We start from the raw sequence: 15,361 nt of genomic DNA, 5'->3' as shown, positions 1-15,361 counted from the left end.
TTTACAGGTGGCTTTACATTAAGTGACAAGCCAAATGGTTTCCTGTAAGCCAAGAAACCATTTACAACACTGGGTGGTAACCATATAACCAAACCATACGTGCTCCCTACGTGTCAACAAGTGGGTTGGTGGAGGGTTAGTGCCCCTCCCTGTAAAACAAATACCTCAAAGTCAATGGCCACCCCTTACGGAATTATGGCGTCTGGCAATTGATTGATTGATTGACTACATCAAGTGAGTGGATGATGGTCACCACCAAAAGACCAAACTATTTCAACGTTTTTTCCTCCAAGATAGGCCTGACTGTGGACGGCTAGACCTCTGTGGAGTATCTGGTTACCTGATTTCTTGGTCTTATGTTCTGGTAATGTTTGAACATCTTTTTAGTAATGGCCAGTTTGTTCTGGAGCATAAAATATTCACATCCCTACCAATGACTTAAGCCAAAGTTAGGATTAGTTTTGCTTGACAGGTAACTGTTAGGTTAAGCTGTATATGCTACGCTATAATAATTTTTATCACCACATAGGTTCATACACACTTAATTGTCGGAAAACCGGTCAAAAATGTGTGTTTAATTTGACTATTAATAAAAAACCAGGATTCTGAGCAAAAATTTGCTAACATTACTAGCAGTGTTTCATCTCTAGCTTGACAGTTCACCTTGACAGACTTCTGTTTCATGTAAATTTTGTTTTACAATGAAAATACATTTATCTGTGCTTCAAATCACTATTCATGCAAAATGGAAGTTTGCCAATGCATGCTGACAATCTATAGGATAAATATCTGCTAACTTCAGCAATTTTTAGCTCTAACACCTGATTTTTTATTAAGTCATATGACAGTACACACAAATTTTTGACTGGATTTCTTTGTGCATGAACCTACATGGTGATAAAAATTATACCTTCGATTTAGAAGTGCCGATTCAGTACCTCCTCGCACCACTTCAAAACAGAAGGAGCTGCCCTTTGTGGTGGGGTACTCCCGACACACTGCTCCTCACCACAGCTTTCTGCTCTTGGAACAGAGATGAATCTTTTTTTCTGGTGTAATTCTACTTGTGTCCTTGCAAAGTGGAATAAAGCACCAATGGTGGCTATTTGCTGACTTGGTCATGACAACACAAAGCATGCCCAATCAGCAGAACCACAATCACACAACTTAGCTGTGATCACAGTCTTGTTTTGTCTCCGGTCTTAGTGGGTTTGTGACGTCACGGCCACTCGAGACTCACACTGCCATCAGCCTCTTTTTGTGCAACTTTGAAGGCTTATACAGTAAGCCTGTCCTGAATGCATTCTCGCTGAACGCGCTCGCTATTATACACGGTAAGTGCTGGGATAAGTATAAGACAACGTAAGATTAAAGAACCATTATGAAAACTATAAATTTACGCGAGAAGCTTTGAAAGGCCAAACCCTCACATGTCAGCGCAGCGTGCATGGTTTGTTTTGATCACGTGATTTGCTCTACTGCTTTACCACAGTACTGTAACATATACATTACTTTTCTGGTAAGTTTATGCACAATTTAAAGTATTAATAAAAAACATTAAAGCAAGAAATGAAGTCATAACCAGTTTACCTGACAGGCGTTGGAATATTGCCTTTTTTATTTGTTTGTTAAAGATTTGCTGTACTGCTTCTCCACAGTACTGTATTTATAAGTAAAATATTTACTGTCCTGTTATGTACTTGTAAGTTCTATCTATCTACAGTATCTACAGCCTGATGCCCTAATCCTGGAAAAGGTGGCCGCATACAAAACACCTCCAAATCGCTCTGTCACCCACCGTAAGACTGCCCTCCCCCCAACTCACTCCCCCCTCCCTCATATACCACTCAACTCCATCCCTCCACCTCATCCTTGGTCTTCCCCTCCCTCTCCCTCTCTCCACTGCACCTACATACACACCCTCTTAGTCAGTCTTTCATTCTCTCCACATGTCCAAACCAACTCAGTGTATTTCTCCTAATTTTCTCAACCACATCCACATTCACCCCACAACATTCCTTCACATCTTCATTTGTCAACCTGTCCCTCCATGTCACTCCACATGCTCCTTTCAAGTAACTCATTTCCACTGTTCTCACTCTTGACTTGTTTCCCTCTAGCAAGGTCCATGCCTAGCTTCCATACGTCAGGGTAGGGATCACAACACTATCATGAAGTGATTTCTTAACTTCCATACTCACCTCCCTATTTCTCATCACTACTTTCAGTGAATCAACAACCTTCCTTTCCTGTTGTACCCTTTCAAGCACTTCATCCCCAAAAGTTCCATCCTTACTCATCACACTACCCAAGTACTTGAATGCACTCACATTCTCCATATCCTCACCATCCAACCTCACTGTGCATTCTGTGACTTTATTTCTCTCAAACACCATAACCTTATTCATGTTTACATTAACTTTCAGATTCCTCTTCCTACACAATGTCCCAAATTCATTCACCAAACCTTGCAACTCCGATTCATCGTCACTCAACAATACTTTATCATCAGCAAACAGCAACAACGGAATCTTGCACATCTCGCCCTCATTCATTAAAGCCACCCTCCCTACCTTGCACCTCCTTTACAACCCCATCCATGTATATATTAAACAGCCATGGAGACATCATACATCAGTTTCAGTCCCAAATTTAGATCAAAGAGCTAACTCAACTCACCATCCACTTGCACCGTAGCCCTAGCTCCTTCGTACATACTCTTCACAGCACTCAACAATTCCCCCTCCACTCCATATATTCTTAATACCTTCCACATACCTTGCCTAACTATTCTGTCATAAGCTTTCCCCAAGTCCATGAAGGCAGCATACACTGTCATTCCCTTCTCTAGATACTTCTCCACTAAACATCTTAGAACAAATATCTGATCTACACACACTTTTCCCTTCCTAAATCCCCCTTGTTCTCCTCCAACTAGCTCCTCTGTTATATGCCTAACCTTATCAATGAGTATTCTACCATATAATTTTCCAGTCACACTAAGAAGGCAAATACCCCTACGGTTACAACATACTTCTCTCTCCCCTTTTTCTTTGTATACACGAACAATTATACATGATATCCAGTCATCTGGAACACTTCCCTCTCCCCAAGCCAATCTACACAACTTCCATATCCGCTCCTCAACAATCTCACCTCCATACTTCAGCAATTCACCACACACTCCATCAATTCCTGAGGCCTTTCCCATCTTGATCTTCTTCATTCCTTCCACTACTTCCACCCTACTGATCTCTTCCTCCCTCCTCTCAACTCTTCTCCCAGCCATTCCCCAACCACTTGTGCTCACACTGCTCTCACCCTCTACATTCAACAAATCCTCAAAGTGCTCCTTCCATCTCCTCAATTTCTCTCTCTTCTCCACCAGCAATCTATTATTCCCATCTTTTACTCCCTACTATTTCCCCTTTCACACTGCCTTACTTTCTTTACCTCCTTCCAAAATAATTTCTTACTCTCCCTCCATTTTGCACTCAGATTCTTCCCAAACTCTTTATCCACTTTCTTCTTACTCTCCTTCACCAACCTCTTCACCTCCCTTCTCCTGCTCACATATACCTCTCTCTTCTCTCTCTCATCTTCTTCCCTATCTCTACACGCTAGCCATTTACTATATGCCTTCTTCTTTGTTCCACAGCTTGTTTCACAACATCATTCCATCATACTGTCCCTTGCACACCCCTGCATCTCCTCCTCACCCCACAAACCACCTCACATGCTGCACCTATCTCTTCCGTGAATATCTTCCACCCCTTCCATCTGCTCTAACTCTTACCTTCCCAATCTTTCTTCTACTAACTATGCTCTCATACTCTGCCATTTCCTCACTATCTTGCAACTTCTCCACTCTTCTCACAGGAGCTGTTTCCTCCTGTCTTCCCCTTCGTCTCTTCACCCATTTTCTTTGAAGCCTTACCTCTGCCATCACAAAGTGATTGTCCGAGATTCCATTCCCTCACCCTCAACACACTCTTGCATCCAACACTTGTCTTCTCATTCACTGAACCACACACACGTAATCTATCATTGCCTTTCATTCAACAAGTTCACCGTCCATCCTCCAACTGACTCTCCACATATACCTGTGGATCATCTCATGCCGGAAAAAGGTGTTGGTTATTGCCAACCCCTTACCAGCACACATATCCACCAAAGCACTACCATTCCCATCTACTTCAGCTGGCACACCCCACTGACCAACCACTCGATCCACTCGTACATTCCCAACTTTGCCATTCATGTCTCCAATCAGAAACACTGTCCTGCTCCTCTCAAACTTATCCATACATGCTTCTACACTTGCCAAAAACTCATCTTTCACTCTAGCCACAGGGTCATCTGTCGGGGCATACACACATACAATTGCCCAAGCTTGTATACCTACCTTCACCCTCACCCATACAGTCCTTGCACCCACTGTTCCATACTCTCTTATATTCTCCTTCCACTACTTGCTTATCATCAGACATACTCTCTCTCTTGCCCTCTCATTCTCATTTACTCCCACAAATATTCCTAAACTGTATTCCCATTCTCTCATCCTTTCACCTTTCAATTTAGTTTCAGTCAATCCACATACATCCACTCTTGCTTCCTCAAGCACCTGAACAATCTCTCTTTCACTTAATCAATCACTCCTCTCACATTCCATGTCCCCACCCTGAGAATGTCCTTTGTCCGTTCCTTAGCTGTCAATGTATGGTCCGTCCTGGGCCGAGGCGCTTCATTCACTTCTTTAGTTAGTTCGTTTAACGGTGTGGGGCACTAACCCACCACCAACCCTTTTAGTCGCCTCATACAACAAGCAGGGATACTGGGGGAGTATTGTAAGTTAAAGCACTTAAATAAAATTAAGGCATTAAATAAAGCCTAGTAACCAGTTAACCTGATTAATATGATTACCCATGATCGGCGGGTTTTGAGACAATTCGCTGTCAAAACATGGACAATTCCCCGTCAGGACAATTTGCACAATGGACGATTCCCCATCATTCGATAAATATGCTTATTATTAATTATCAATACTTTAATAACTATATTTCAGGGGGATCCATCAAAGCCTATGTCCAATAATGCTGGTTTTGGATATTATTCATTAGTTGCACCTTTAGTCAATAATTAACTTGTTTCTTCCTCGCTGTAGTCACCTTTGAATTATATTCTAGCATCACCCATAGCTGTCTTCATTAATGACAGCAAATCGTTTTGTTATTGTTGTGACAGCAAATTGACTTGACGGCAAATTGTCCCAAAACCGTTTGGCGTCGGAGTGTTGCCTTGTGTTTATGGATTTGTATGCTGAAGTTGAGAGTGTGTAAGAAACTGAATCTAAAGGTGAATGTAAGGAAAAGTAAAGTGATGGTCTTAGAGAGAGGTGAAGTCAGTGAATGTACAGAGAGGTTGGATGGTGAGGAATTGGAAAATGTGAGTATGTTTAAGTACTTGGGTAGTGTGATGAGTAAGGATGGAGGTTTGGAGGGTGAAGTGCTTGAAAGGGTACAGCAGGGAAGAAAGGTTGCCGGTTCCTTGAAGGTAGTGATAAGAAACAGGGAAGTAAGCATGGAAGTGAAAAAGTTACTACATGACAGTATTGTGATACCAACTCTAACGTATGGAAGTGAAGCTTGGACGTTGTTGGAAGGACGCAAGTCAAGAGTGAGAGCAGTGGAAATGAGTTATTTAAGAGGAGCCTGTGGAGTCACATGGAGAGACAGGCTGACGAATAAGGATATAAAGGAGCATTGTAGTGTGGATGTGGATGTGATAGGAAGCGTTATGAGGAACACACTGAGGTGGTTTGGCCATGTGGAGAGGATGGAGGGTGAAAGACTGACGAAGAGAGTGTATGTGAGTGAGGTGGAGGGGGGAAGAGGGAAGGGGAGGCCGAGGATGAGATGGAGGGATGAGGTGGAGAGGTATATGAGAGAGGGGGGTGTGAGTTGGGAGCAGGGCAGTGAAATGGCAGGGGACAGGATGACATGGAAGCAATTTGTTTGTGGCCACTCCAAACAGGATTGAGGCGTTTGGCAATAGATAGATAGACAGATGTTGAAGTTTTGCTGTACAGTACAGTATTGGCAAGTTATAACATTAAATAAACCTTCTAACCACTTTATGTGCTTTATGTTGATTACCAATGACAGATAACAGCAAAATACCACATTTAGGGGGCCTAGGGAGCAAAATAAGGAGTAGTTTTAACTTATGCGGTTTCATGCCGAAAGAGCCACGGTTGAAACGAAACCCATGCGTTTGAGGCAAGCTTGCTGTATAGCCAGATTTTTACTTTGCTTTGTCAAATTACCCATATCATAGGATAATTCAGCACATTTATCATCCAAATAAATTGTTTAAAATCAACCATCAACTAGTTCATTTTTAGGCCATTTGGACAGTATAGCAAGGTCCTTCTGTAAGTTAAGGCAATCGTCAGTCAAGTTAATGATACACCTTATTTTTTTCTCATCAGCAAATTTGCTAATACTGCTAATGATTCCTAAGTCTAGATCATTCATATATATATGGTATATGTATTAAAAGAAGGGACCGATTACTGAACTCTGTGATACACCACTAGTTACTAATACCCAATCTGACTTAGTTCCATTTATCAAAACTCTCTGTTTTCATCCCTTCAGCCAGCATTCTACCCATTTTAAGACATCGCCATCTACACCATGTGAACCTTTCTAACTAGCCTTTTGTGTGGGACCCTATAAAGTCATAAAGGGCCCTATCAAAGTAGCCTTCTTCCCTGTACCCCATCAAGCACGTCATCCTCTAAACTTCCATCCGTACTCATCGCACTACCCAAATATTAATATGCACTCACACTTTCCACTTCCTCGCCATCCAGCCTCACTGTGCATTCAGTGACTTCATTTCTCTCGAAGACCACAACTTTACTCTTCCCTACAGTTACCTTTACATTCCGTTACTCATTCTCCTGAACATTCACCAAGCCTTGCAGTTCCCCTTTGTCTTCACTTAACAATACAATATCACCTGCAAACAACAGAACAGGAATTTTCCAAACGCTGCCCTCTCTCATTACGGCTGCTCCAACATCCTCTGCCCTACCTTGTATAACTCCATTCATATAAATAATACAGTGAACAACCATGGAGACACGGCACATTCCTGTTTCAGAACTGATCAAAATACAGAGCATAAAAAAAAATAAATAACTGCAAACAAATTTTTGGTAAAGGTACATTTTACTTTAACCCGCCCCATCCCACTGACATACATATGTGCCCAAAAGTTCTGTCACTGTGACTCCTGCTGACATTTATAAACGCTCTGCAATTGCAAGGTCTGTCATTTGCACATTTTTCAAATTTCAGGTGTGATTTTTGGTATGTATACGGGGGACACCTTCCTCTACCCAAGCCACACGGAGACAATGCCTCACCCCGCGCGACCCCCCACCCCACAGCATGCGAGTCTCGGCAGTGTCTCACCTTTTACCAGTAACTATCTATCTATCTATTGCCAGATGCCTCAATCCCGTTTGGGGTGGCCACAAACAAATCGCCTCCAAGTCGCCCTGTCCCCCGCCATTTCACTGCCCTGCTCCCAACTCACACCCCCCTCTCTCATATACCTCTCCACCCCATCCCTCCATCTCATCCTCAGCCTCCCCCTCCCTCTTCCCCCCTCCACCTCACTCACATACACTCTCTTCATCAGTCTTTCACCCTCCATCCTCTCCACATGGCCAAACCACCTCAGTGTGTTCCTCATAACGCTTCCTATCACATCCACATCAACACCACAACGTTCCTTTATATCCTCATTCGTCAGCCTATCTCTCCAGTAACCTGGCCAGTAAAGGCATGTCATGCCACGGTATGAAATTCAAGGTTAGAGTGATTCCCCAATCAATGACAACGTGGAGGACAAAGTTTACGTGGCGCCAGAGGAAGAAACGATCAGAAATGAGGAGGAGGTAGTGTCACCAAGGAAGGGGCAGTATGTTGATGTTTGGTGAGTGAAACAACGCTTTTATCACCTATATTACTGAGTGAAAACCAATATAGTCGTACTACATATAAATTCATGCCAAATAAATAAATATCTACCTATTCTGAGTGGTCTGGAATTGTTGCCCCTCCCACAGAAAACATCTCTGGAGCACAGCTCCACAGAACACCGTACCAGGTGAAGGTTGGGTCACCTATACTGTACAGGTCACTTCTACGCTCAGGTGGGCACTTTCTGAATTTTCAATGTTTCTCATAAAAAGTGGAGGTTTGGGGGGGGGGGGATCTGCTGGGCTTTGGGGAGGTGGTCACTGGTGAAAAATCTGCCAGGACGAGGCGGGTTAACCCCTAAAGACCTGTGCTGTACGATCATGCCTTTGTGTAATTTGATACACCAGCCTATACCGCACAATCGATAAGGACACAGAAAAAACTGGGGGAGGGTAACTCCACCCCTTTGGTGACATATATGGGATCAGACCAATGGGAGCTAGTGTGTCTGGGGTGATATGGCGTGATTGGCCCCCTAAGGTGGGGGAGAAGGAACTCCCCCTCACCACCGTCACTTTGCCTCCTCCCAGCCCCATTGCATCATCACATTGTCCCCTCCCAACCAACCATACCCCAACATACCCCCTAAACCAGTGCGTGCATAGCAACCCTTCTCCCCTCTCCCTCCATCCTCCTCCCCCCCTCCAGCCACACACACACTCAACCTCCACTTTTCGCCTGGCTTGTTTTGTTGCTATCGGTGTATGCCTGACTGACATTTCATGCCTAGGGAACACTTCACATTGACATTAGTTATGTATTTATAATTATTTACCATAAATAATGCATTTTCTGTACATTTTCTATTTTCACCCATGGGGGATTGGTAACTTTTTGCATTTTTGACGGGTGATTGTGCAATAACTATTTGGTCATTCTGGCTGAAACTTACATTTTCAGGTGTGTAAATTCAGTCTCTTGAAATGTGGAAGAAAAATTTTTACCTTTGTGAAAGACGAAAAATCAACCCTGTTTTGCGGCTGGAGGGACAGACCTGCTGAGCAAATTGCGTACTTTAGGGGTTAAGCAGCAAAAGGACTTTACCAATTCATTTGTCTGACTATTTCCATGAGGGCAAAACAACTGTTTTCTGCTGACCTTGTTATCAGGTTCCACATGCCTCACTGATGTTTGTGATGGCACCCTTACTAAAACTTACTTGAATTTTGGTTAATTTAGGTTAAATTGCTAGATTAAGTGGTAGCTATTATTTCGGAAATACACCCAACTAACATACCCAGTACAGTGACATTCACATGCTCATCATTCAGCTTATGCAATTATAATCAATTTTTCTACACTGTATACAGCCATTGCAAATGCACTTTTTAGCACTAAGTAAATAAGAGTGGAATTGGGGGGTTCAGCTCATGACTCCATCAGCTATGGAACCTACAACCAGACTACAGTAGATTAAATTAGGTTAGGGTAGGTTGGCAGATGCAACGAAAGTCAGAGATAGGAGCTGGAGACTCGCCTCCCCCCCCATCTTTTTTTATATATGAAGAAATGCATTTGAGACGATTATTTACTCACTTGGTTGGCTACCCCACTACAACTTAACAGTATGGATTGGTAGGATTCAACTTTTCAAGAATCAGGGCAACCCATACCAGTTGGCATGCCAGCCCCATTTCCTATACACATCAGAACAGACAATAGAGTAGGGGCTAGGTTTTGTGTCATATGCAGGGTAGTTACACTGCTAGAAGGACTTCAAACTAGGAATTGTAGTCATTCAATGTAACTGGACAAGATGTGACCTAGTTGAGAGGAGGGACTTTTTAAATGATACAACTGAGTCAATGCTAACAGCATCATCTGACAGAGTTCCCGGGGTCTATTCATCTGATACTGAAAAACCTGCGTCTACACTCATCTGAAGTGCGGGGCTTGGCTACCCTGAATTTATGGCCCTTAGGGTGAGTTAATGAAGGAAGAGAATAAAGTTCATTTGGTGCAATTGAGGTCTGGTTATGAAATATCTTCCAGCATTTAATATGGTCAGCTCTAACCTCTTTAATAAGGTCAGTTCATGTTTATAAGAAAATGCTTAGACTTGCCTAAATTCACCAATGAGCATATCAGTGTCCTGTAGTTGGTGTATTTCTGAAAATTTACTGATGCACTTAGGATAAATTGCTAGGTATGATTAGGTAAGAATGTACAATTAGGAGAGCTACTAAAAGGTAACTGGGATGTATGTTGGAAGTGTCTGCCATTACACTCTACAGTTGATACAGTGGAAGAAATATGGCCGAAAACAACATGGAAATAATGTAGAATATTCATTTACCACCCTAAAAATAACGAGAAAATATCAAAACTGTCACGATGTACAACTGACTTGGTCAGCTGCTTCTCTGCTTAAGGCACCCGTACTCTGAGGAGAATTCGGACATTATTGCAGTAAAAAGTTATTTAAATTAATTAATCTATCTATTGCCAAACGTCTCAATCCCGTTTGGGGTGACCACAAACAAATAGCCTCCACGTCGTCCTGTTCCCCGCCATTTCACTGCCCTGCTCCCAACTCACACCCCCTTCTCTCATATACCTCTCCACCCCATCCCTCCATCTCATCCTCGGCCTCCCCTTCCCTCTTCCCCCCTCCACCTCACTCACATACACTCTCTTCATCAGTCTTTCACCCTCCATCCTCTCCACATGGCCAAACCACCTCAGTGTGTTCCTCATAACACTTCCTATCACATCCACATCCACACCACAACGCTCCTTTATATCCTCATTCATCAGCCTGTCTCTCCAGGTGACTCCACAGGCTCCTCTTAAATAACTCATTTCCACTGCTCTCACTCTTGACTTGCGTCCTTCCAACAACGTCCAAGCTTCACCTCCATACGTTAGAGTTGGTATCACAATACTGTCACGTAGTAACTTTTTCACTTCCATGCTCACTTCCCTGTTTCTTATCACTGCTTTCAAAGAACCAGCAACCTTTCTTCCCTGCTGTACCCTTTCAAGCACTTCACCCTCCAAACCTCCATGCTTACTCATCACACTACCCAAGTACTTAAACGTACTCACATTCTCCAATTCCTCACCATCCAACCTCGCTGTACATTCACTGACTTCACCTCTCTCAAAGACCATCACTTTACTCTTCCCTACATTCACCTTTAGATTCCGTTTCTTACACTCTCCTAAACTCACCCACCAAGCCTTGCAGCTCCCCTTCGTCTTCACTCAACAACACAGTATCATGTGCAAACAACAGTACAGGGATTTTCCAAACACTATCCTCTCTCACCAGGGCCACTCCAACATTCACTACCCTACCTTGTACCTCTTTTATTACCCCATCCATGATCAGATTGAACAACCATGGAGACATGACACATCCCTGTTTCAACCCAACCTCCAAAGAGAAAAATTCACTTAGTTCACCATCCACACACACTGCAGCCTTAGCACCATCATACATACTCTTCACAGCATTCAACAACTTTCCATCTACTCCATATATTCTTAATACTTTCCACAATCCTTGTCTATCCACCCTGTCATACGCTTTCTTCAAATCCATGGAAGCCGCATACAATTTCTTTCCCTTCTCTAGAAACTTTTCCACTAAAGATCTAAGAATGAATATCTGATCTACACAACCTCTTCCCTTCCTAAATAAACATATTAGAAATCTGTTTGCACCCAGTTGTTTGTAATTCTTTAATGTACTTTTGTGTATAAAGATATTTAATATATCACGTGACACATACCAAATATATACGGTACTGAAAAGCAAACATATGTAAAAAGAATAAAATTCATAACATTGGCAAACTTTCTTTGGCAAAAATGGTAATGAATAGATGCAGGAAAATCTTCGGTGCCCAGATGTACTTTCATGCGTAGTGTGAAAGTGCAAAGTAAGTAATTGGCGTTATCTTCTCAATTAATCTCTTAACTGGGCATTTAACGAAATTTTTAAAATTGTAATGCAAATTGGAGTCAATTCAGACACTAGGGTGAATTCGGACAGGGGGAGTATGAACGAAAAAATAACACTTTTTATAACGTACAACTGCCTATAATTTGCCAGATGTGGATCTTGTGTGTAACTGGGTTCATTTATGTCATTTCCAGGTATACTCTTGAGCTTTTATGATACTACCTGTTAAGCAAGGTCACCCAATGACTCGAACATTTAAGAAAAGAACTGGTGGAGATCAAGGTCCGAATTTTCCATTAGTCTTCCAAAAACGAAATTATTAGTCATGAAATGACTTAAGTATTTACTAAGGTTTGTAGCTAGATTTATATTATCTACATGTGTTCCAATATGTTTTATTTAAACCAAGGGAAAAAAAACAGCTGTAGCTGTCGTGTTCTTATCTCATTATAGTCATTAGCTTATTTTGTAAGGGAGTGGCATTATTTTTGTACTGGAAGAACATTTTTTTAAAAGCCCCAGAACGTCCGAAATGGCCCCACATACAACCGAGACTAAACTGGGAACCCAGGGTAGTCATATGCATTCATTTTCTACTTATGTACGAATTTATATTGTGTCCGAAGTCACCAAAGTTTGAGTACAAATTCGGACACCCATTACTATATTTGCTATAATTATATATGAAACATTTAAAAATTTTTACTGCTATGATTCGATACCCTCGTGGACCAGCCCCACATACAATACTTAAGATCTTGGACTGAATTAAAATCTAGATTACATGGCACAAAAAAAAAAAAAAAAAAAAATCGTCCGAATTCACCTCGGTTTACGTATGTTAACAAATTATACTTGTTTTTCTTAAGTATCAGTATTTAAAACCAATCCTAAACAAAAACATCATAGGGAAATATTATCTACTCTAAATATAAATACAATATTCAATGTTCATCTGCACCTGCTTCTGCCAGAAGCTTCTGTTAGCAGACACCATTTGGCAGGCTTGTTACGGTAGGCCTAATTATAAATTCATTAACCTAAGAGCAGCTACTTAGGATTACAATATGAGGAAATCAAAGTACCAGTTACTTTCATGCACCATCATTTGCCTTGAATCACAAAGGATCCACGACAATGACAATAAAGATATCCAATGTTTAATCGTTTTCATAGGATAACCCGTACGCTCACAACCGTGGTTAATACTCATCCCAAGCTTGTAACGTATTAGCTTTTCAACGAAGTGTGACAACAAAATACATGGGCATGTTTGGTTCCTGCTGAGAAAATCAATGAAAAATCAACACGCTAAATTCCATAATTATGCCCCACGTACCGTCAATGAGCAAGCCCAGTCCAAGTGGAGCCATTTTACCCTTATTTCACACGTCCCTCACCTTGGTAACTGTATTGCACGGTGGACTGGGGCACCCCACTCATCTTCATCACACTAGGCATCAAGCATCACAGAATATGGACAGAAAGCTACTCCAAAACCAAGGGCAAACGGCAAAAGTGACGGAGATTTCTTTGCTCTGCCAACCACGCGCTCTGTGACGTCACAGACGGGGCCGCCAAGGACAGCTGGCTGTCCCTCTGTTTAATATGCCACCTTATTATGACTATTTTGAAATGATTTAAAACACTTCAGTGGAATTCAGCAGACGTTAATATCAAATATAACAGGTATAAAACTAGTAATTATAGGCAATGGTAATTCAGGGCGTACTTTGCACTGTGCCACGTACTAATTTTTGAAATGGACACTTTTTCCAAAAATCACTCAAATGACCATCACCCATCACGAAATGTACTACTTCTCGATCCAACTACATTTTCGTTCTGAAATAAGCCAATAAATAAGTAAATTAGGCTTTCATCCACTACACGTAAATAATTGACGTGGCACCACCGCCTAGCCTCGCACCAACCTTTACGTCTGGCGCGAACACTGGGTAAAAAATAAAAATAAAAGCAGATTATTTACTTACATCCTTGACTGGCATTGCAGGAAATAAATTAGACAATACATACCAATCGTTGCGATATGATGGACGTTCCCATTAGCGGCTTGGTTTGATTTCACAACCATCTTTACAGTGTCAGAGGACGAGACTTGCTGGCTGTTCTGAGACATCTCTTTGGAATATGGTCTTCTCAAACAGAATAGAACAGCTTTCCTTCAGTGCTCGAGCCCTGGAAAGGCGTGTCCTGGACGTAATGGCGAGACTCAGAGTGGTTGTGGGATGCGACAAAGGCCAGCAGATAGCTTGTGTAAAAATCGATGGGAAAGCCTGAGGGGTGGAGTCCTGCGCAGGACCCTGACGGCATTGGATTTTTATCCTTATGCTTCTTGGCATTAAAGCCTTTATTCCTTGCAAATTATTTCACATCACTTGGCTATGGCAGAATTAAAGTATCTCCTCTTGTTATATGCATATTTGTCAGTTAGTTGCGTTTTGTATGCGTATGCACGTTTGAATACTAATGATTATGATATCTGTTATCTCATATTTTGGTGGAAAATTCCAGATACCTCACGGGGAGCTTGCGCAGAGGCTGAGATGCAGATGCCATTGTTCACTAAACAATACATCAGTTTGTTTGTTTTTTTTAATTTTCCCTATATTACCTACAACGAAAGATCACTGCCGTCGTTCCTAGCATATATATATATATATATATATATATATATATATATATATATATATATATATATATATATATATATATATATACTGTATATTGTAATGCTAGGTGTTTTAGGTTCGGCTTCCCGTTCCTTAAACGCTTAACGTGTAGCGGGGTTCTCTTTCGAGACCGGGGCTTAGGACAAATAAGACAGGCAGGACACAAAAACTCCAGGCAATAACCTTACACGTGTATTACTCAGTCAGACAGGGGAAACAGCAGATGTTACAAACACAATATACTGTGCGATTATAAACACTTATATCTAGATAATGTAAATAGTATCTCGCAGGATACTGTTAGAGAAAACAGGGAAATAACACTCGAGGCGGAGTCCAAGGTTTCTAAGCGCGTGGAGAGTTTAGAGATGATTCTCACTACGGGAGGGTGTAAGGCACTGGGGTCTAATTGTGATTATGGTAGTATGAGGCGGAGTTTACTGGTAGCGTGTTCACTTCGTTATTTTCTACTTGCAAGGGACTTTTGGTTAATTATTATTACAAACTCCACGGCTTGGACGTTTCTCTGATCTCTGTATGATGGTTACACTGCGTCGGTCTCTCTTACTAGCACTTAGGTTCGTGCTTAACAATTCACTGCTCCGCCTCGTCACTGTTAGACCATTATCATTCCACTGTGTCGATTCTGCTTACTAACTCTTGGGTTTATTACTATTAATTCACTGTTCTGCCTCGTCACT

At 41.8% G+C, this 15,361-nt stretch overlaps 1 protein-coding gene across 2 annotated transcripts in view; it reads right to left on the bottom strand.

The window, feature by feature from the left end:
* The window catches only part of sxc (O-linked N-acetylglucosamine (GlcNAc) transferase sxc), a 97,460-nt gene extending 83,243 nt beyond the window's left edge, over window positions 1–14,217 (bottom strand). The window contains exon 1 of one of the 2 annotated variants that reach the window (XM_080274170.1): window positions 14,005–14,217. In XM_080274170.1, coding sequence (XP_080130296.1) covers window positions 14,005–14,107 — 103 coding nt within the window. In that variant the 5' untranslated portion in view covers window positions 14,108–14,217. Of the gene's footprint in view, window positions 1–13,367; window positions 13,505–14,004 lie in introns of those variants that run through there. The other variant, XM_080274171.1, reaches the window with a different exon arrangement.
* Window positions 14,218–15,361: the final 1,144 nt, after the last annotated feature.

Source organism: Coenobita brevimanus, chromosome 57 (assembly GCF_032717465.1).
Source record: "Coenobita brevimanus isolate Jiangsu-jjx chromosome 57, ASM3271746v2, whole genome shotgun sequence".
Lineage (NCBI taxonomy): Eukaryota > Metazoa > Arthropoda > Malacostraca > Decapoda > Coenobitidae > Coenobita > Coenobita brevimanus.
This window is presented reverse-complemented; position numbering and strand designations above follow the sequence as displayed.